The following is a 22308-nucleotide window of genomic DNA, read 5'->3' as shown; positions in this document are numbered from 1 at the left end:
CTGTGAACTTTGTGAAGTCCAAGTCTCTTGTTGGAGGCATCCATCCTCCTTTATCAAGAAGGTGGATATCATGTCTCTGGTGTTTGCTAGTCGCAATGATTCCTAGAAGGATGTTGAAACCAGCCTTCCTTCTTGGCAAGGGTGGTGTAAACTTGGTTTAACTCAAATTACCGCAAGCATTAACTACACATAAACTGAAATAAAAATGTTACAAATTAATCTTGGACAGTTGATATCCAATTGGCCCCAATGATTGGCGTCCCTTGTTGTAGTTCTTTATCTTGTATTAAGGTTGAAGTACGATGAGATATAAGTTGCTCCCCTTCAATCTTCAATACACTTGTTGTCGTATAATGACCAGCATTGTTTGGGCACAATTTGCCCACAATCATCTAACTCAATGAGATATAAATTGCTCCCCTTTAATCTTCAATACACTTGCTGTCATATAATGACCAGCATTGTTTGGGCACAATTTGCCCACAATCATCTAACTCATGATGATATGCTATAGACACTGTTGATACTTGTGGTTTCCTAGACAATGCATGAGCACAATATTCTTTCCCCCCCCTCCATATACACTATTTGAAAGTGAAACATGGATAAAAAGTTGGCCCATCACATATGCTTCTCAAACAACATAGTCTGAGTAAGAAAATATCATAGAGCTTGATGATTTGTCTATACAAAAAATAAGCCCCCAATAGGTAGTGTTTCCAAGTGGAAAGAGTATGAATTACAGCAAGCAACTCTTTCTCATAAACCCACAAATATTTCTCAGCACCTTGTAAAATTCTACTCTCATATGGTGCAACATGGCCTTCATGCATTAGAAGTGCACCGATGCTGTTCCCACATGCATCACACCAAACAATGAAAGCTTTTTGAAGATTTGGCAAGATCAACATTGGATTTGGAGTAAGCTTTTCTTTCAGCTTATTGAATGTTCCAATTTCCTTATTAGCCCATGTGAATGGAACTCCCTTCTTTTGCAATGTATAAAGGGGTGAAGCAATTTCAACAAAGTTGTGTATAGATCTTCTATAGTACGAACACAGCCCCACAAAGCTATGTACATCATGCAAGGTTCCCAAATGCGGCCAATTGCATATTGCTTCCACTTTTGCAGGATCCATTCTAAGACTATCTTTTGAGACAATATGCCCTAAGAAGCGAATCTTTGACATGAAGAATTTCTGTTTTTTGCATTAATAACCAACTTGTGTTTTTTGAGTTTCTTAAACAAATTAGTCAAATGTATCCAATGTTCCACCTCACTTTGAATAGACTATGAAGTCATCAAAGAACGCACCAATGAAGCACTTGTAGGGCTGAAAAATTCTATCCATCATGCGATTAAATGCTGCAAGTGCATTTGTAAGCCCCAATGGCATGGCCGAGGACTCACATAACCCAAAAGCGATCCCAAAAGTTGTCTTGTGCACATCTTTTGGCCTTATATGTAGTTGATGATGCCCACTTTTAAGGTCCATCTTGTTGAAGTATAGGCTTCCTCTAACCAATCAATAATATTATCAATCCTTGATATAGGGAATCTATTTTGATGGTATTCTTCAATACATATTCTCCATGAACCATCCTTTTTTTGCATAAGTAGTATAGGTGAATAAAAGGGTGATGAGCTAGGCTGAATCAACCCTTTTTCCAACAACTCATTAACTTGACTTATTATTCCTTGTCATTGGGGAGCATTTACTCTATAGGGTGGCTTGTTTGGAGGTGTACTACTAGGCACTAGGTCAATAGAATGATCCTTTGGCCTTTCAAGTGGCAATTCTCCATGTAAAGAGTTAGGAAAACAATCTTGGAATTCATTTAAGAATTTTGTTTGCTCATTATTCAGCATTGAAACATTAGACTTACCATAATTTTCTTGGTTTTTGCAAAAGCTGATTTTTCATTACTGAAGAAATCGCTGAAGCAGATTCAAGAGGAATTGACTCTCCATTCAACTTTACATCAAGAACAAGCAATTTTCCTGCTATATATCCAATAATTCATCGCAGCCCTTCAACGTCATAATGTGAAAATCCTCACTATCTACATATTATTGCAAATGAGCATGGGGTTTTCCAAATGATAGCGGTGACTACCTTTGCACGTCTAGGATAAGCCAAACTCACCTTGTGAAGAAAATTGCTAGGGTTTGCACCAAGGAAACACAGAGTGTCCGACCACAAGAGAAATACAAAGAAATAGACACAGACATAGAAAGCAAAACCCAAACCCTAAACGCAAAACTCAAAACTCAAACACAGAAATTCAAACACAAAGAGAAGGAGGAAGAGATGAACACAACTCTGAAGTGAATGAATACTGCAAATGAATGTAAGAGTGTACAGATACTCAAGGGCAGAGGAGTGTGTCAGAGAGCGAAGTCCACCAAAGACAGATCCGAAGTCTGTGACCACCAGTTGAATTGTGAAGAGAGAGGAATCTGCAAAATGTTGGCACCAGAGGTTGCTGGAGATAGAGGCGACAACTGCAAAAGGGTGTGGTGATGTCAGATGGCTCCTGATGAGTGCAAACGTAAGCAAGAAGATGTCGCTAGATGGAGAAGGAGCAGCTACACTGTCGCCAGGCTGATGGAGGCCTAAATGTAGATAGCTGGAGGGTGTGGAGATAGGTGCCTGGCTGATAAAGATCAAACGCAAGCACCAGATGATGGTGGAGAGACTGGCGATGGCAATTGGAGGCCAAACGCAGCCTGAAAGGAGATGCCAGACAGTGGGCGAGAATTGGTAGAAGGCGCTAGGGCATTGCAAGGCTGGAGGGGCTGCCACGTGTGAGTTGACTGATGGCTGCAATCTGCAAAAACGAGATGGATTGAATGGAGGGTAGCATACATATTTATAGAAAGTTTGGGTCCTCCCAAGTGGGGTTGTGCCTATGGGAAATAGATACTCTCTAGGAACGTATTTTTGCTTAAAGAACAAGTTTGATTCATTAATTAAGGACGTTTTGGGGCTGTTTAAGTAAAGCTAATGCATTTTTAGCTCAACACCCCCTCTTAGGCCCAACAACGGTGCCATGAGAATGAAGGCCAGCCAAGCCCTTTTTCTTTATCTTTTATCCCAAGGCGTCCCACCCCAAAGGAGCCAGAGCATTGGACAAAGGATGCATGTCGGCTGCCCAGTGGCCTACTAAGACTACAAAGGTGATAATTATTTTATGAAGGGAGCCCAAGTGATCACCCTAGAGAGGACAGGGCATCGGACAAAGGGTGCACGTCGGCTGTCCAGTGGCCTATTAAGCACTGCAAAGGCGGATGGAATCAGCTATGGACTTTTTTTTTTGGAGGGCTTTTTTGGTGTGAGGTTATTAACATTTAAGTGAGGGTTTCACATAAGTTTTCGTCCTATTGAGTATCCGTGCCCCTGACGGGAGGGTAAAAAAAGGGATGGTTAGAACTCAAGACCTTCACAAAACAAGCATACTATCCCTACCATCATTGGGTATCGATGATGAAGGAAAATATAATGAGGGAGTATGGTGGTGTGGTATCAGCGGCTGCCCGGTGGAAACAACTTAGGATCCGCTCAAGTGGTGCTCTACACAATCAGATGCTTAGTATGCTACTTGTTGAAGAATGCTCATGCAGCAGGTGCCACTTGGACAATATCCCTCGTGGAGAAATTGTTCACTTGCCCAAGCATCCTAGTACAAAGATGATGAAATCATGCAATGCAAAGGGGAAAGTACAACAGGGGGGAGAAGCCGATGCTGTAGACAAAGTGTTGAAGCTTGTAGAATACCAAGAAGGGTAGGAACCCCTTCTCAACCTAGATGTAGATGCCGAAGAAGGAAGAGGAGCTTGATGTCAGTCTTTGTGTGGTGCCGAGAACCATAAGGAATGGAAAAAGATGATGAAGATGAAGGGGATGAAGCACCTCGCTGGAAGAGCAAGGTAGAAGTCACCGCCATGATAGCATCGAGAGAGATGCTGCACGATCTGCCTCGGGAGGGGAAACCTCCATGCTAGAAGAAGAGCAAGCACTCCTAGGATGATGAAACCATGAAAGGAACGGTGCACATCCCCACGTCTCTAGCCTAGGTAGGACCAAAGCAATCTGCAAGTTAGCTCGATACTGAAAGACAAAACCTTGCAAAAGAGATAAGAATCTGCAAAGACAGAGGTTAGTGGTGAGATACTCCAAAGCAAAACATAATAGAGAGAAAATCTAACTGAATAGACAACGCAATGAATGTGTACGTGCGTGAGTAAATGCAACGGAAGACTTAAGGATGGAAAAGCTAAGGACAATGAATCCTATGGGTCCGACTCTAAGAGTGCAAAAAATGGTTGCTAGATTGATCTAGGGTATCCTAAAGGACGTAGAGACATGCTAGTCTAAGAAGGTGTCTACCATTGCGTACGTCCAGTAGCAAGGCTTTGCCAAGGGAAGACTTGACGAGGTGGAGAAGAAGGTGAGATGGATGCATGAAGTGCAACGGGGTCGGGACCTTTAGACCAATCAGGCAGTCCCTCAGGGGTAGTGAAAGAGACTGTCTGTTGAGGTTGTGATCGGGCCACATGTCCAGTAGTAACAACGGGTGGTGAAGGAGCAGATGAAGCAGGAGTGGAAGGTGTAGCCCCACTGGAGTGTGCAGTCGCAGAGTGGTCTGTTGAGGCTTTTTAGGTGAAAGAAGACCTTGGGCCTTGGAGCAACACTCCTCGTCCACATGGCCTGCTCTCTGATAGTGTGTGCAAAACTGGTTTTTCTTAGGGAGTTGTTGCCAGATAGGTCTAGATTCATTGGTTCCATTTGAGAAAGAGGAGTCACCCTTTGATTGGCTTGCCTTTGCAGGCTCCCTCCTCCACATTCATTCATCACCTGACAATTCTTGGAGAGAGGGAGCATGTGCTAGTGTCTCCACAGCCGGTGACTCACATTGCTTCTGTACTATCTCATGTCTTGGTATGTGGATTCCATTTCTCGAGCATACATTTGAGTTCTCATTTGTATTGTGTTCTTTCTTTCCTTTCTCTTTTGTCTTGTGTTTCAGCAATTTATTACAGCTTATGTTTACGCTTCCATTGCTGCACCACTTCATTTCTCGAGCATACATGTGAGTTCTCATTTGTATTGCGTTTTTTCTTTTCCTTTCTCTTTTGTCTTGTGTTTCAACAGTTTATTACAGCTTATGTTTACGCTTCCATTGCTGCACCGCTTTTGACATCAACCCCCTCTGCTTTGAATAAGGCTGTGATGAGGATTTCTTGTGGACTTGATCATGTAGACTGGTGTAACACAAGAACTGTCACTCAAACTTGTAGAAGGTTGGCAATCGAGGCTATGAGATGATGTGCTGAATGAAATTGAAGTATTTTTCGGGCAACTTATTCAAGAAGAACATAACCTGATCGTTGTCTGACTTTGGAGAGCCAGCAGTGGCAAACTCGGCGAGTAACTGTCTATATTCAGCCAGCTTGACTTTCAGATTATCCCCTTCCTTAATAGAGAACTCTTGAAGCTCAAAGTGGAGATTTATGTGCCGAGCACGATCTCGCGCCGCATAGCGATTAAGAAGGTGACTCCAATGCTCTAATGCGAGCAGGAAGTGCTGTAACTGAGAGTGAAACTCAGGAAGCAATCCTTGCATCAGCTCAACATTGGCTGTGGCATTGCGGGCTTTCCATTGATGGATGTAGTCAGGGTGAGTGAGTCGAGGGTCCAACATAGGCTCTAGACCAATGATAGGGTCCCAAAGACCTTGAGACTCAAGCATTTGTTGTATGAAATTCGAGCAAATGGTGAAATTTAACGTGTTAAAATGAGTCTTATCCGTGAAGGCATTCTTGCCGTTGTAACATGAGTGGTAGTGCTCGGAGATGGGTAGTGTGAAAAAGTGTAATGGGGGTAAGATAAGGGAGTGGAGTGCACTTGGGAGTGGGCCCCAGAGTGCCTACCAAGCATGCGGGTAGTGTGCAAGCTGGATCCATAGGTAGAGATGGGCTGACTAGGCATGGGTATGGTAGCCGAATGAGTAGTCAGTGGTGGAGGTGGGATGGGAACACGTGGAGCAGAAGATGCAAATCCCTACGTAGGTGTAACCCAAGGTAAGTGGGATGACACACCATAAGCCGAGGATAGAATCCCCTGCATCTGAGGGGTAATGTGAGAGGTGAATTTGGGGGTAGTGGGGGGGATGCCCATCACAGCCATGGTGTAAAGAGGTAGAGAAGGAGAAGGTGCTAGGAGCGGAGATGGAAGATTCAACCTCTAGTGTGTGTGAAGCGGATGTGGAGTGTAATCCGATATTTTGAAAGGATGAAGAGAGATGATCAAGGGTGGAGGTTGAAGAAGGTGGGATGGGAGGGAAGTGAGAAGTGTGTGTTACATGCTCAAATCAAACAGAAGCTGTAGATGTATCTGAATTCCATCTACTTCGTGAGCCCCCTCTATTAAAGTTCACATATGCAAAGCCATTTGGATCCTGCACCTCAAAAGAAGAAACATGTGAGGCTTTTGATTCATTCAACTCAAAAGGGATGTATGAACTTGACATTGGACCTAGCTGAAATGATGAAGATGGATCGCAAGATGCTCCAAATGCCGTATGTCCTCCATGATCGGAGAGGTGGCCAGCCTTACCAACCGGTCCGAATGTGGTAGCAAAGCTTATAGGAGGGGTGTAAACATTATCGTACTTGTTGCAATAGTACTCCTCAAAGTCCTCCTCTGTCATGTTCGTGAAATTTGGAATAGGAGTAGAAAAAGAAGGTGAAGGTGAAAGTGGAGTATCGTCCTCCTCACTAAGTCCATAATGCTGTCTTAGGGCCTTCAGTGATGGAGAAGCATAATAGGATATATAGAAACTGGAGAAGAAGGTGTCTGGGACATTGTGATTTGGTTACGAGTTGTATTGTGTGTCTCGCACAAAGACTAGCTCTCCACAATATCCGCAGGATACTCTTTACAAGAGCACCAGCTCTGATACCATGTGAAGAAAACTGCTAGGGTTTGCACTGAGGAAACACGGAATGTATGACCACGACAAAAACACAAAGAGACAGACATAGACACAAAAAGCAAAACTCAAACCCTAAACGCAAAACTCAAAACTCAAACACAGAAACTCAAACACAAATAGAAGAAAGGAGAGAAGAACACAACTTTGAAGTGAATGAAAACTGCAAATGAATGTAAGAGTGTATAAATACTTAAGGGCAGAGCAGTGTGTCGGAGAGTGATGTCCACCGGAGATGGATCCAAAGTCTGTGACCACCAGTCAAACTGTGAAGAGAGAGCAATCTGCAAAACGTGGACACCGGAGGCTGCTGGAGACAGAGGCAACAGTTGTAGAAGGGTGTGGTGATATTTGGTGGCTCCTGATGATGTAAACACGAGCAAGACGATGTCGCTAGATGGAGGAGCAGCAACTACACTGTCGCCAGGCTGATGGAGGCCCAAACGCAGGCAGTTGGAGGGTGTGGAGATTGACGCCTGGCTAATGAAGATCAAATGCAAGCACCAAATGATGGTGGAGAGGTTAGTGATGGCAGCTAGAGGCCAAATGTAGCCTGGAGGAGATGCCAGAGAGTGGGTGAGAGCTGGAAGAAGGCGCTAGGGCATTGCAAGGTTGGAGGGGCTGCCACGTGTGAGTTGACTGATGGCTGCAATTTGCAAAAACGAGATGGACTGAATGGAGGGCAGTATACCTATTTATAGAAGGTTTGGGTCCTCCCAAGTGGGGTTGTGCTTATGGGACATAGACACTCTCTAGGAACACATTTTTGTTTAAAGAACAAGTTTGATTCATTAATTAAGTACATTTTGGGGCTGTTTAAGTAAAGCTAATGCATTTTTAGCTCAAGAAGCCTCATGTGTGGAACCTTTTTCATAATTTCTAATGCCCAACTTGGCTGCCAATTTTAGAGAAATGAAGTTGGCATGAGCACTTGCATCAAAGAAAACTAAAGCATACTAATCCCTCACTTTGGTCCATGCACGGCATAGCTGTAAAGGATTTGTACTTGGTTGCCTTACCAACAAGATTAAATAAATACCAAATTAATGATTTGATTAAACTTCACAAAGATTTTCAATTAAAATAAACTTTAATTCTAGTTTCCATAGCTTTTGGCATGGTTAGCATCGCACCAACAGTGAAGGATTTGATAGCAAGTTTGTATTGGACAAGTATACAAGCTATGTGGTACAAAAGCAAGGCAAAAGTAACAAGGTTCAATGTGAAATTTTCATTAAATTAAAAGTTTATACCTTAGAATTAAGTTACGTTGAAAGTTTCGCCTAGTAAGCAACTTACTTAGGGTACTTGAGTTATAAAGCAGGCTGCCACGCTCTAAGGGTATCTCATTTACGATTAGAGACAAAGTCATTAATTAACCCTCAATCAAAAACAAGATTTGATTAAGGAATTGTTGGTTACTCATTTAAAAAGCTTATCTTCGCTATTTGGGACCATTTTGAGCAACCCAAGTTTAGAGATAGCCATTCTTTTCTTCTTTGTTATAGAAATCGCACGTTTCAGCCATGGGATATGAGCCGATAGCATGGATGGAGTGTGAATAGCAGCAATCTTCTACTCTTGACATGGGAAACCCATTAGGTAGCCTTGTAACTCCATATATAGCAAGGTATGCTATTGTTTTTGAATTAAGTACTAAAAGACAAGTTATTACAATACTAGGCGTTGAGATCCTCTCTTCTCCTCTAACATCTCAAGCCTAGTGAACTTTCTAGGTAACTTTGTCATGAAGAAAACAACATTCTTACAATTTCATCGCAAGAAATTCCCCTATTTGTGAGAGGAACAACATGGGATTGCATGGAAACTATGTAGGACAGTTATTTTAAATGCTCCACAAAATTGGGTTCAAATGCTAGCTATAATTTTTAGGGTTTTATAGGCTTAATTGTTCATTTACATTTTTGAATACTTTACAATTGGTTGGATGCCAACATTGAAGATGACAATGTCATCATACACCCATGGATCAATTGTGTCACAAGAAATCGTTGAAATACAATCATTTGTAGCCAATTTCAAGCATACATCAATAATCTAAAGAAATATTGAAAGGGGCACCAAGCTTTGGGGCCAACAAGTATAGTGCATGGTGCAAGAGCGCTCTCGCTCTAGTTATGTGTGGATTTTTCATGCTAAATTTACTATCAAGATGAATTAAGTGTTTGGTAAAATGTGGTCTACTACCCTTTGGGCTTCAAAAGGCGAGTTTGATGGTTCCATTATCAGGACATTCCCATCTTTTTGAAGGAGGTGAGCTTGTGGCCATCTCGAGGGGCAAAACACATGCATTTTGGCTTGCAATAATTCAATTTCAGCAAGGTTTTTACTAGCTGAAAACGATGTATAGCAAGGGCAAATAGTAAAATATGTTCCACAACACTAGTAATAGGAGTGAGAAACAGGAAAACCCCCCATCCCCCCCCACCCTGAAAGACACTCAACACATGGAGTCACTTAATGTTGAAAAAGCTTCAACATAGTAAGCAAGAAATGTGATCGGTGAGCATGCAGCTCAATCACATACAACTCCACAAGTCCAAGGTGCTCAAGGAGCAAATGCAAAATTCAAGTCATAGTTGGCAAGTGTTGTTATGAACTTGCAACAGTTAATTCAGCAAACTTGATTTACTAAATTCATGCAATTGATTCCCAATGTTAAAGAAAAAAACATCGCTTTGCCTTCTAAATAGCCAAACGATGCTCATGGGCAATCTTTTCAGCCAAAATACTGCATACACCGGCACCTATAATGCCAAATGTGCAAGGAACTCCAATTCAATAGCATATTCATCCACTAGGGAATAATGTGCAGCATGTTTCTCATGGACAGCAAACAATTCCTCAACCATCTATGCATCCAAGTGCTTTGGATGCCACTACAACCACCAATGTTCGCATGCAAAATGCATCTGGTTTCAGCCACCTATGTTAGGTTTTCACAAGAATTATCATGGGGCATTGCAACCCGAAATGCACAATAGCTTGTATGATAACATTGGTATGTAGCCAAGAACGCAAACAGGAATGCTTGGTCAACTAGAAGGCCCTTCTCGATGCAAATGCAGCAATGGCATGCCACATCACCGGGGCCACCATTTTTGCAACTATCGATTCATGATAACTTGACACCTTTGAGTAAGGTTAAAGACTACGAAGAAGGTGGGCAACCTTTCACAAGATAGATTGAAGGCTTTGACCTTCATTCAACAATTTGATGCCACCTATCTAGGGGAAGTTTTTTTGAGCATTCAAAAGTACATAAGGCAACCACTTTCTTAATAGGGAATACACTTCAATGGTGGACAACCCATTTGATACAAGGCAGGGCATTAGCAACTTGGGTGCATTTTAAACAAGTTCTCTCTTCGTAATGGCTCACAAACACTTGAAGTGGATGTAACAACAACTTGGCACAAATTGGATGTAATTCATTGTGTTGATTTGGAAGAGTGCACAAATAAATTTTGGGTAGCTTTGCTATCAATAGCTATCTTCGTGAGGTCACAATGGTTGAGCAAATAAAGACCTACTATTGTGGTCTACCTAAAGAAATCTATGACAATTTTGGCTAGCTTTGCTATCAATTAGCTATTTCGTGAGGTCACGAGTAAATAAAGACCTATTGTGGTCTACCCAAAGAAATTTATGACCATTGCACCAAGACAAAAGTGGCTAGCATGGCATGATTGATTGAAAATGCAAACACAACTTATGCATTGATGAAAGGCCATGTCATAGGATCTAGGGGCAACAGGGATGCTTCAAAAGACAATGCTGAAAATAAGGGCATCAAGACTCTATTTTTGGGCAACAAGTTTAAATCCTCAAAAAAAGGTCAACGAGCTGAAAATCAGTCTCTATCATTCTTTCTAAAAGGCAAACAAGGCAAAATGTCATTTGCTAGTGCTAAGAAAGTTGTATGATGCAAACAAATGCTATGTTTGTGAATAAGAGGGGCATATAGCACCTAAATACCCAAAACATAAGCCTAAAATCCATGTAGATGGCAATAAGAATCACAAAGGCAAGAAGCATAAAACTACATTGGAAGCCATTTGGGGCCAGCATGCAAAAACCATACACCACTGGAGAAAACAACACCCGAAAAAAGTCGAGTGTGACAGCAGGAGAGAGAGAACTTGTTCAAGCTGTTGAACAGTAAGAGTATTCTACATCATGACACTAAGAGCAGTGATTGAAGTTTTTTGAATCATCTCTAACCATGAAGCAGCCACATTACGGATGACAGCCCCTGTTGATGTCATAGAAGTCACCTTTGTTACTTAGGTTTTGTTTCTTTCTTTTCATTGATAGCACATTGTGGTTGGGTGTTGCTTCTAAAAATAGCTAAAAATACCTGTTGGTGAATCAAATTTCAATTATTTCTGCTAAATTAGATTGCCTTGTGGTGTAGATGACTTATGTGAACCTCATGTGTGCCAAACAGAAGTTCTAACAAGCTGCTACATTTCAAATTTTGTACATCTCAACATTTCACATTGGGTCTGTATTATGCATGTAGTGTTAAGTAGCATGTCTCGATTTATCTGCATCTGACCTTGCATCTATATTATGCATATGGTGTAAATAACATGTCTTGATTTATCAACAACTTTGACCAGGGAGTTAAGGGAGATGTTCAAGTTGGATACAGCAGACTACATGCTATCTATCTGTGGTGATAATGGATTAAGAGAGCTCTCTTCTCCAGGAAAAAGTGGCAGTGTGTTTTACCTTTCTCACGACGATCGTTTCATGATTAAAACAATGCGCAAGGCTGAAGTCAAGGTACACATTTAAATTGTGAAGGTTCCTTTGCACTTTGTCCTGTTATAGTGGGCAGAATATGATATGGATACTATTTGACAATGACCTGGTTGGATTAGTTTCTTTCAACATCATGATTACAATTACTCTTAAGGTTAAGACTCCAGTAATGTTTAGTATTAACTGTATATTAGAAGTACAATATACGATGAATAAAGGGGTGTAATGAGAATTAAGAAACCCTTGCCCTTTTCTTGCTATCCAACCATCTGCTTTTGTGGCTGGAGCAAGAAGGGTGATGCTGTCTACCAAAGCTAGTTTCTTATTTTTCCTGTCCTTTTGTTTTTCTTACATCTCTTACTGTTGTGCTGACCTGATTTTCCCTTGTGATCTGATGGAGGCATTGTGTGGCCTGCATGCTTGTTGACTGGACCTTGTCCTGTGGCTGGCCTATGGAAGAGCTTGTTCTTGATGCTTTTGTGAGTGCGCAATGGAAAAGAAACAGGAACACAGAGAGAAGGATATATAGAGAGAAAGAGAGGAAGCAGAAGACGAAGGAAGAATACTGCGCTGACTGAAGAAGAATGCTGATACAATGGGAACGGATTGATCAGTCCCTACATGTAGCCCAAAGCATCAGTGAAGGCACCAAATCAGGCTGATGACAATGGCAGCACCAAGCATGGAGAGTTGGAGTGTGCACTTGCAAATGGAAGACTGAAGACTGAAGATTGTGTGTCTGCCAAGGTGGGGTGTGGCTTTAAATAGCCAAAACATCAAAAAATTGGCTGACCTGCTCTTGTAGGGGCTATAAAAGCTGGCCAACCAGCAATAAATGCTGGTCACTAAAGAGAAAAATGCCACTAAAATAGGGGAGACCTCGGAAAAATCCCAAATGACAATCACAATGTCCGGTAGGTATAGGCGGATTGTGGAAAGCAGAAGCTGGCCTCACAAGAAGCTGACAAATAAAGAAAATGTGCCTAAACTGCTAGAGCTCCTATGTCTTCATTAAGACTCTGATAGGAGCTCACAATGAAGAGATGATAGATTGGCACGACTAACATAAGCAGGCTAACACCCCCTCTTAGATCTTGGAAGTATTTGAAGACCTAACAATCTCATGTGATGAAGCATAGAAGCCTTGGGCAAAGGCTTTGTGAAGACATCTGTTGTGTTGTCTGCAGTGGGACAATAGGCCATTGCTAACTCGGAATCCACGATCCGCTCTCGAACATAGTGATATTGAATCTTGATGTGCTTCATACGAGCATGAAACATAGGGTTCTTTGCTAGAGCTAGAGCACTCTAGTTGTCGACGTGGAGCTCCATAGTTCGAGGTTGAAGAAAGCCAATCTCTGCCAACATTTGATGAAGCCAAACCGCCTCCATAGTGGTAGAACATAATGCATGGTACTTTGCCTCTGTAGAAGAAAGGGCCATAGTAGGCTGTTTTTTGCTGCTCCACAAGATAACTCCTAATCTGAGGGAGAAGGCATAACCTGTAGTGGACTGCCTTGAATCCACATGGCAGTCTCCAAGGTAGTCTTTCTTGCTTGCTTTTGTTAGAAGTGGAGCAGTGGTGGAAGCATAAACATGTGCTGAAATAAACAGCTCCACTTCTGACATGGTATCAGTTTTCAGGATTTGTGTTTCTGCTGTGTTTTCTTGCTAGTTTCAGGACTGTTTTGTACCCCTACTGATCAGACGACTGCTGTTGCAGCGAGGCGACCTGTTTTGGGGCTGTTTTTAGCCTGCGTTTTTTGCAGTCTTACCATCGCCTGTTGCCTATGCACCCTCTACTGCCTGTGTTTTTCATCTGCAGCTGCTGGCGACAGTTTTCTACCTGTTTTTCTCCAGTTTACAGCCTGCGTTTTGCTGATTCAGTGTCTCTCGTGGTTGGATGACTGTTAATTCAGGCCGTTTTTGGCAGTTTTTGACTGATTTTTTGACTTTTTGCAACAGATTTTGTCTTCTATTGATTAGATGTCAGGTTGTATTGCATATGAACTCTCATTTTCTGCAGTCTGTGCTTGTGTTTTGGGTGTGTTTCCTCTCTAAATTTCATCTCTTCTCTACTTTTCTTCTTATCCTCTCCATATGGCTCCTCCGTGCACTTTCACTGATGATAAGTTACATGGACCTGATTATCTCACATGGAGTGCTGTCATGAAAGCTTGGTTTGTGCAGAAGCGGTTATGGTACATCGTCTGTGGAGCTATTCCTCGACCTCTCCGTCCTTTTCCTCTTCCTGAAGACTTTGATGAGGACAACCATGAGGAAGCTATGCTCACATGGGGCTTGGACGATGCCCGTGCTTACTCGGCCTTGCTTCGGTGTATTTCTAAAGCGGTCTTACCGGCGGTTACCTCCTGTAGGACATCTCCTGAAGTATGACAGAAGTTGCAGCAGATGTACGAGGCACCTTCCACCATGCGGGCAATCACACTTTTTGGCCAGCTCCAGCAGATGAAGTTTGAGCCGAAAGATACTATTCAGTCTTTTCTTCTTCGTGTTGCGCAGGTCCAAGACCAGCTTCGGCACATGCAATCTGCTCTTCCCAAGGCGCATCTCGTCGGGACGGTCCTCTACAAGCTCCCCCCGGAGTTTGATGGAGTGGCCAATGCTTTGCGGGCGCAGACATCATCGACTCCTGTCAGTTTTACACATATGACCTCGATGCTTCTTGAGCATGAGACATCCTTGAGATTACAGGGGCGGCTTCCGGCACATTATGGAGGCGAGGCTTATGTAGCTTTAGAGAGGGGTGACGGAAAGAAGAAGTCGAAGGCCCAGTGTTACCACTGTGGCAAGAAGGGACATTTGCGGAAGGACTGCAAGACGTTAGCGGCTTCTAGGAAGGAGCAGAAGCCGAAGCGGGATGTTGACTCTACCGATGAGTCCTCTCCTTCAACAGACTTCGACTCAGATCCTCCGACCAAGGTGAATTCCAAGGCGCGGAAGGGATCCTCTTCTTCGGATCGTGGAAAGGGCTTGGTGGCCCCTTCCTCGGCTGCTTTCTAGTGGTGGTGATGAGGTCATCCCTCACGACTCTCTTGTGCCAGAGAGGGAGTGTGAGCGGGTGTTCAGATGGGGCAGCTGCGCCTCATCTATACTTTTATACAGGTGCACAGGTTCCAGAGAGGGACGTCCCTGACGCATCGACTTCAGTCTAGCGGAATCAAATCCTGGAGCTGGGATTGACATCCAGGTTCATGATGAGCTAGTTATCTGACAGAGAGCGGGAGGCTTTCGTCTGGCGCTCACATGAGGGGACACTTTGGTGGTCTGCTGGCCAAAGGCGGGGACTCCATGGTCACATATATTCAGAGGCATTTTTGACAGGATGGTCTTGTATGCTATTGTGAGACATTGGTGATGGACACAGAGACATGGTATGATCTTCTCTATTTTTTAGGTATTTGGTACGATCGACATCGACATCAGGTTCTCTCCGAGGCACCTTGGTGGTGGCTTGATCACCCACTGCTTGGGTATCCATGGTTCTACTTGGTGGTTCTATGTTGTATAGTTTCTGATCCCTTTTCCTTGTACTATTGTATTGTATCAGATCACCCATGATCTGAGAGAGGGTGTTAGCAGAGTATTTGTCAGCTCATGTGTGAGTCTGAGCTTGATCTGGGCTGGGCATTTTTATTAGGTATTTTAGGTATTTTTTTGGTGTGGCATTCTATGCCATTGGAGCATTTTTGTGCACCAATCGGCTAGCATTAATGCTGTTTGACCAGCATTAATTGCTCCCCACTTTTCACCCTATTTATACTTAGTGGCTCCTCCTCAGTCAGTATCATCATCATCTTCACCATCTGCAGACTCTGTGGAGAGAGGAGCCGGAGCCAGTGCCAGTGCCTACGCAGCCAATGACTCACTGTTGTATGTGACCATCTCGTGTTCAGATATATGGATTCCATTTCCCGTGCATACATCTGAGTTCTCATCTGTATCGTTTTCTTTTCTCTTTTTGTCTTGTGTTTCAGCAGTTTATTTCAGTACATGTTTATGCTTCCACCGCTGCTCCACTTCTGACAGCTTTGCCTTGCTAGCTTGCTTTCTACATATATTTTTTGTCTCTTTACATACCCTCTATATTTGTTATACACTCCACTAGCCTATTTCTTCATCTTTTTTGTCTCTTCACATACCCCCTATATTTGTTATACACTCCACTAGTCTATTTCTTCATCATTAATATTCCTTAGTGGTAGGGATAGTTTGTTTATGTTGTGAAAGCCTTTGGGATTGCTATTTGTCTTCTGTTTGTAACTTAATTGACTGCTACATCCCTTTTTGAAACAAGCATTATCAAACCCAAAAAAAAAGTTCATTGTGGTTCCATTCATCTTTGTAGGACTTGGTAGGCCTCCAGGTGGTCGATGTACACTCTTTGTCCAATGCTCTAGCCTCTTTAGGGTGACTACTTGGACTATCTTGGTAAGATAACCATCGCCTCTATAGTCTTGGTAGGCCACTAGGTAGCCACCGTGCACCTTTTGTCTGATGCCCTGGTTGCTTTGGGGTGGGATGGAAAACTGTTGAGCACAAGAGACAAAGGAGAGAGAAATAAATGTTGCTGGTGTAACTAAGTTTTAATTAGGGAATTACCACCCATCCATGGAAGGAAGGTTGGTTTCATGGTTCCATTGCTAAGATACCATCAAATTCTTTGAATTGGTGGTCCATGGCACTTGATTGCAGCTTGGAACTATTGCATTAGTGCTGAAATTGCTCTCAATAGTAAAATACAGCAAGCATGTCTTTACATGGTGATATGGGATCAAGTGGAGAGAATGCATCACTCCTTGGTTGGTCATGTGGTGAAGGGGGAAATGCAATGGCCGATGTTGGGCATGGTTCTCAACATGGATAGCAAGGAGAAAATGTGGGAAATGACCCAAATGTTGGCACTTCAATGCGTAAAGAGGCTGATGACCAGCTAGGGGCTGAAGAATTTGATGATAGCTTCAAGGATCGAATGTGTACAACAACAAATCTTTTTGCTAAATTAGCAAAGGATCGCGAGTTTTCTCGATTCGTGAATGCCCCAAGGAAGGACAGCAAAGGCAAAGAGAAGAAGACATCTTCTACAGCTTCGAGATAGCCTCAAGAACCGAAGGAAATGGCTAAGCTTGCTTTGGAAGAGCTCGACATGCATGATGAGCACAAACAGTTGGTACTCGTGGGATAGCAAGTGCAAATGCATGGCCAACTTGGTAGTGCCAATCCATGGGAATATGGGCAGCAAGGTAATTATGCATATTCAAGCATGGGACAACAAGGATATTTTGGTGGTGGTACCATTTTTCATGCTATGGTTGGATAGCACCACCTACGGGAATGTATGGCTCAAATCCCTATGGTATGTAGTAGCCAATGCATGGCTCACAATACCCAATGTATCCAGGTAATGCAAATGGAATGCCTAATCCAATGTATAGCAGCATAGGCATGATGCTTGGGGCACAAAGCGAGTCATATGGATATGTATTTGCACCCCTGAGGAACTATTGGAGCACAAGGATCTGGTGCTGGTCATGTAGGAGTATCTGATCGTGCTGGTTATCATGTAAATACAGCAAATGCACCCTTTTTGCAGCAGCCTATTTATGACAACTTGACCCCCATAGGTCGGCCGAAGGACTATGATGAAGGTGGCATAAGTGTGAAGTTTGAGCCTTTAAGTGGTGTATAAGATAGGTTGAAAGCACTTGTTTTTATTTAGCAGTTTGAGGTAGCCTACTTTGGAGGCAACTTCATAGAGGCATCTAAAATATGAAAGGCAACCACCTTTTCGAAGGGAAATGCATTGCAGTGGTGGTCTACACTTCTTATTCAAGGGAAGTCACCTACCACTTGGGTCCATAAGCAAATGTTTGCTTCAAATTGGTTGACAAGTACTTTTGAAGTAGACATTATGATAGCTTGGAATTAGTTGAATTCCAAAGATTTCAAGAAAGCATTGCTGCTAGTTACTTTTTGTCACATAGTACTCCTCCATGAGTAGGTGGAGAAGTATATTTGTGGTTTGCCAAAGGGTATTCGGGATTTTTACATTAAGTCCACTGTTTCCAACATGTCTCAGCTCATAGAAATTGCTACTATAGTTGACACATTGCTGCGTGGAAATGATGTAGGATTCCAAGATAGTGATGCGAAGCCATGTGTCACTGAGGCCAAGGTTGAGAAAAAGGGTAAATCTGAAAATAAAGCTGAAAATCAAAGCAGATTTTGGTATACAAAGAGTGGAAGATCATGGGTGAGGTTTTTAGAAGGTACCTGGTGAAGTTTCACAATTACTCACCAATGGATGCCAAATAGATGGAGGAGGATGACTTGGTAGATCATTCTGCGTTGTAGCTTTACCTTGATGCTTTCTAGTTAGAGTCAACTTTAGTTCAGGCTCAATCAAGTTTAGCAGAGCAGGGGTGGAGAGTATTACCTAATGCTTGTGAGGAAGCTAGCATCTCTTCTCCTCAGTGATGGACAACTCTAGATGTAGTAGATCTTAGATGTATTCAACATACATTTAGGGTATTGTAGCTGACAGTATGTTTGCCAGAAGATCACTATTCAGTGTACTAGTCACTATGTTTGGTATGCACATGGGCATGGTTTTCACTGCAGCTCTGAAATTGTATATTTGCACTGATTAATGATTATCAAGGACTGATTAACGAATGCTAGTTTTCAGTGTATGATCATTAATATCGAGTAGTATTCAGTTGGTTTTGTGGACAATAGCATATGTTATGATGCCATTGATGTTTTAGCCATGGTTTATGCTTGGTTTATGCTATGCTATGGTTTGATTTTGCTAGATGAGTTGAGCTTATGAGAAATAGACATGTCACATGATAATTTGGCAATGTTTTTGAGATTCTTTGTGAGTTTTATGTTATGTTATGTTGGCTGGTAATTTTCAGCATATGTTGGGTATATGGAATGGTTGAGCAATAGTGCATAATATTCTATTAAGTATAATGCCTTGTGGAAATTCTAGTCCACTATTTTGCTTTTGATGCATCTAGTAGTGTAATCAAGGACGATTGCAAGGATTTTAAGGGGGATGGTTGTCATGAGGACATGTATTTTTGAAACCTCACTTAACAAGTGGATTAATTTTTAATCACATGGTTAAGTAAATGTTGTATATGTGAGGTGTAATTGGGGTTAGAGTAAATTATGAGTCTGGGACTCAAGGAAATTACGAGATGTCAAAGGCAAATGTTGATATAAATACTGCACAGGTACTTGGTGGTATCTGGTGCGAGTTGGTCTACGTCATTCATTTGGCCGTTAAGTGTTAGTTGGTGATACTAGAGAAGTGGCGTTTGATGGTACCTAACGCCAATTTGATGGTCAAAGATGATGCAGAGATACTCGGGAATAGAAGTTGCCTAGCCAATTTAATTATTGGCCAGTCAAATTATTTTTTTGGGCATTCAAATAATTATTAGATTAATTTTCAGTTATCAAATATTGAAAATTAATAATTAATTATGGATAATGCTAGAAAAACCATTTGGGAAGGTTGCCACTTGTTAAAAATACCCATGCAAGACTAAAAAACGTCTTTAGAGGTTGGAGAGGCATTTTAGTGCATTCAGTCTACAAGAGAGAGGGAGGAGATGTTGCAGGTTTGATTTGCAGGCCATGGAGGACCTTCTGAGACAGCCAAGGGTAGGAGAAGACCAATCTATTAGAAGCGACAACATCTACAGGTTGTTGAGATAGGGTAGTAGCAGTAAATGACTGATTTTTTTCAGTTCTTTGCAAAGAAAGTCTGAATTTTCTCTCTCCTCAGCATTCTCTCTCATGTCCTAGCCTTTTTACAGCTTTGCTTTGAAGATTATAGCATTGAGATGTCAACAGACTCGAAAAGTTTGCTAGAAATTCGAAGCTCCAAGACTTGGTTTCAATAGGGTTGATGCTGTTTTCGGTCAAATCCAAGTGGAGGGACCAACAAATCAAAAAATTTGGGGCATTTTCCATCTCTATCAAAGTGGTGAAGGCCAATTGACTGTTCGAATCAAGGAGCAAATCATATTGAAGGCTTGTTGGTCATTTTGGACAGCAAGGGGAGTTTGAATACTGAAAGGGATTGGGAAAATCCCATTGTATATCAATTTCTTTTTCAAATAAGTTACATAAATATTGAAAGGGGTGCCAACTTTGGGCCAACAGGGTATTCATTCTCCAAGATTGTGAGTTAATTTACATTTCTTTGTTTTGTAATAAAAGTTGCTATTGAATCATGGAATTACTACCCATCCATGGAAGGAAGGTTGGTTTTAGAAACATTGCAAAAGAAAATAACACCGCACGAAGAACTCAAAAGCAAAGAGATACTTGAAAAATGGAATCCATACATCAAGATATGAGACAATACCAAACCATGTGAGTTAGGAGCTATAAAGGCACCGGCACCGGCACCAACACCGGCATCGGCATCTGTTTCTCCCTCCACTAGAACTTGTCAGATGATGAATGAAAGATGATGCATAATGACTATGGTGGAGGAGCTTGAATAAATAGGTTGAAGTAATGCCATAAATGATGTCAAGTTAGCCAACAATAAATGCTAAAATAACCATCATAAAATGTCTTAATACTCTAGAAAATATCTTGGTGCCCGAGCCCATTGAATCACATGCATAGACTTAGTCATGAACTGACATATCTGCTAACACCCTCTCTCAGATCGTGGGTGATGTGATATAATACAATATACAATGATAAGGTCCCAACATAGTACATACAACAAGGACCACTAGAGTAGATCCATGGATACTTAAGTAGTGGGTGTGCAATCCACCATCAAGGTGCCTCGAAGAGTACCTAATGTTGATGTTAATTGTACCAGCTCTTGAAAATAGAGAAGAATCATAGTAGCTTTGAATATTTGTTAACAATGTCTCGCAATCACATACAAAACCAGCTTGCCAAAAATGCTTCTGAATATATGTGACCATGCATTTTCCACCTTTGACTAGACCGTCAAAGTGTCTCCTCATGTGAGGTTAAACTAAGAGCCAAACCCACTCTTTGTCAAAGAACTTGCTTAACATGAACTTGGATGTGAATGACAGCTCCAAGATTTGAACTTGCTAGACTTCGATTGATGTGTCAGGGAAACCCCTCTCGGGAACCTGTGCATTGGTATACTTGTATAGATAAGGCTCTCCGATCCCATCGCACCACTCTCTTACACTCCCTCTCTAGCATTGGAAAGTTGTGAGGGGTGACCACATCATCTGTACGAGCACCATGGAAGGGAGGTCCTTGCAGCCTTGTTGGGGCCACATAGTCGGAGCCTAAACTTGGATATAGAGATGAGGAAGATTCATCGAGAGAGTCGTTTGTCACAAGGACGTGAAAATTTGATGCTTTGCTTATGTTTAATTGACATTTGATTAAAGGATTACTCAAATGTGTAATTAAAAGATGCACATATGTTGCACATGTGAGATGCAAGCTACTTTTTCACAGTTGAAGGCCCAAGGACCTTGTGAAAAAGTTGGGTGTCAAAGGCAAAAGTTGTAACAAGTTACATTTGTTAGATTCTAGGTGAATTTTGGTGTCAGTTTGCCCCTAGGACCATTAATTGGCCATTAGTGTCAGTGGTGACACTAGGGACTAGGCATTAATTAATGGATTAATGCTTGTCCAAGGGTCAATTAATGCATGGGACCACTTTGGGTTGCAAATGGCCTAGCCAATTAATTTTTGGATGGGCAAGGTCAATGTTCTGGGCATGGATTAAGGACTGAATTAATTTTCAGAATTAATTAATTCTGAAAATTAATTAAATGACTGGACATTGCTGAAAATGGATTAAGAAAGTTGCCACTTGGCAAAACTTTCCCATGCAAGTGGGGGAAAGGCTAAATAGGGTCGAAGGGAGAGAGAAATCTCGTTTTTTCATTTTGGAGCTGTTGGGAAGAGGTGTTGGACTGTTGCTGCCAGCTTTTGGGGCCATTTCCTAGCCACTGGAGACCATTTTGGTGATGGAGATTGCATATTCTTGACCTTGGGAAGCTGGCAATTGCTGCTGATGCACTTTCTCCTAAAGATCACAGTCTCTGATGCTTCTATTGTTGTTGGTGCATCCGTTTGGGACTGGTACAGCAGGGCAGCAACTGATTTTGATCAGTTCTTTGCGACAAATCTCAGAATTTTCTCTCTTTACAGCATTTTCTCATCTCCTTCAGCCTATGCTCAGCCATTCTCATCAATTCTCAGCCATTTGGAGGAGATTTCGGACATTTTTGGTGGGCTGATCTGTAATTTCTGCAGTAAACCCTAATTTACAGCAAAAATTAGGGTTTAGCAGCCACCTTGGGATCCGTGCCAGAGATTGAAGGCTCAAGGGACTGAAATCAGCAGCTGATAATTGAAGATTATCAAGGGATTTCAGGAGCCAGCCCATCCCGAATTGATTTGGGGCAGTATTTGGCCAGCCAAGGGTCAAATTGGAGAAGAAGTCTTGGGTGAATCAAGGGG

At 42.1% G+C, this 22308-nt stretch overlaps 1 protein-coding gene across 3 annotated transcripts in view; it reads left to right on the top strand.

Moving 5' to 3' along the window:
- The window catches only part of LOC148022277 (phosphatidylinositol 4-phosphate 5-kinase 9-like), a 64269-nt gene that overhangs the window by 3875 nt on the left and 38086 nt on the right, over positions 1-22308 (top strand). For all 3 annotated transcript variants that reach the window (XM_087697898.1, XM_087697897.1, XM_087697896.1), the window contains one exon: positions 11643-11808. In XM_087697898.1, coding sequence (XP_087554024.1) covers positions 11643-11808 — 166 coding nt within the window. The remainder of the gene's footprint in view (positions 1-11642; positions 11809-22308) is intronic.

Source organism: Lygodium microphyllum, chromosome 17 (assembly GCF_053477565.2).
Source record: "Lygodium microphyllum isolate KBCC chromosome 17, Lygodium_microphyllum_v1.1.10, whole genome shotgun sequence".
Taxonomy (NCBI): domain Eukaryota; kingdom Viridiplantae; phylum Streptophyta; class Polypodiopsida; order Schizaeales; family Lygodiaceae; genus Lygodium; species Lygodium microphyllum.
This window is presented reverse-complemented; position numbering and strand designations above follow the sequence as displayed.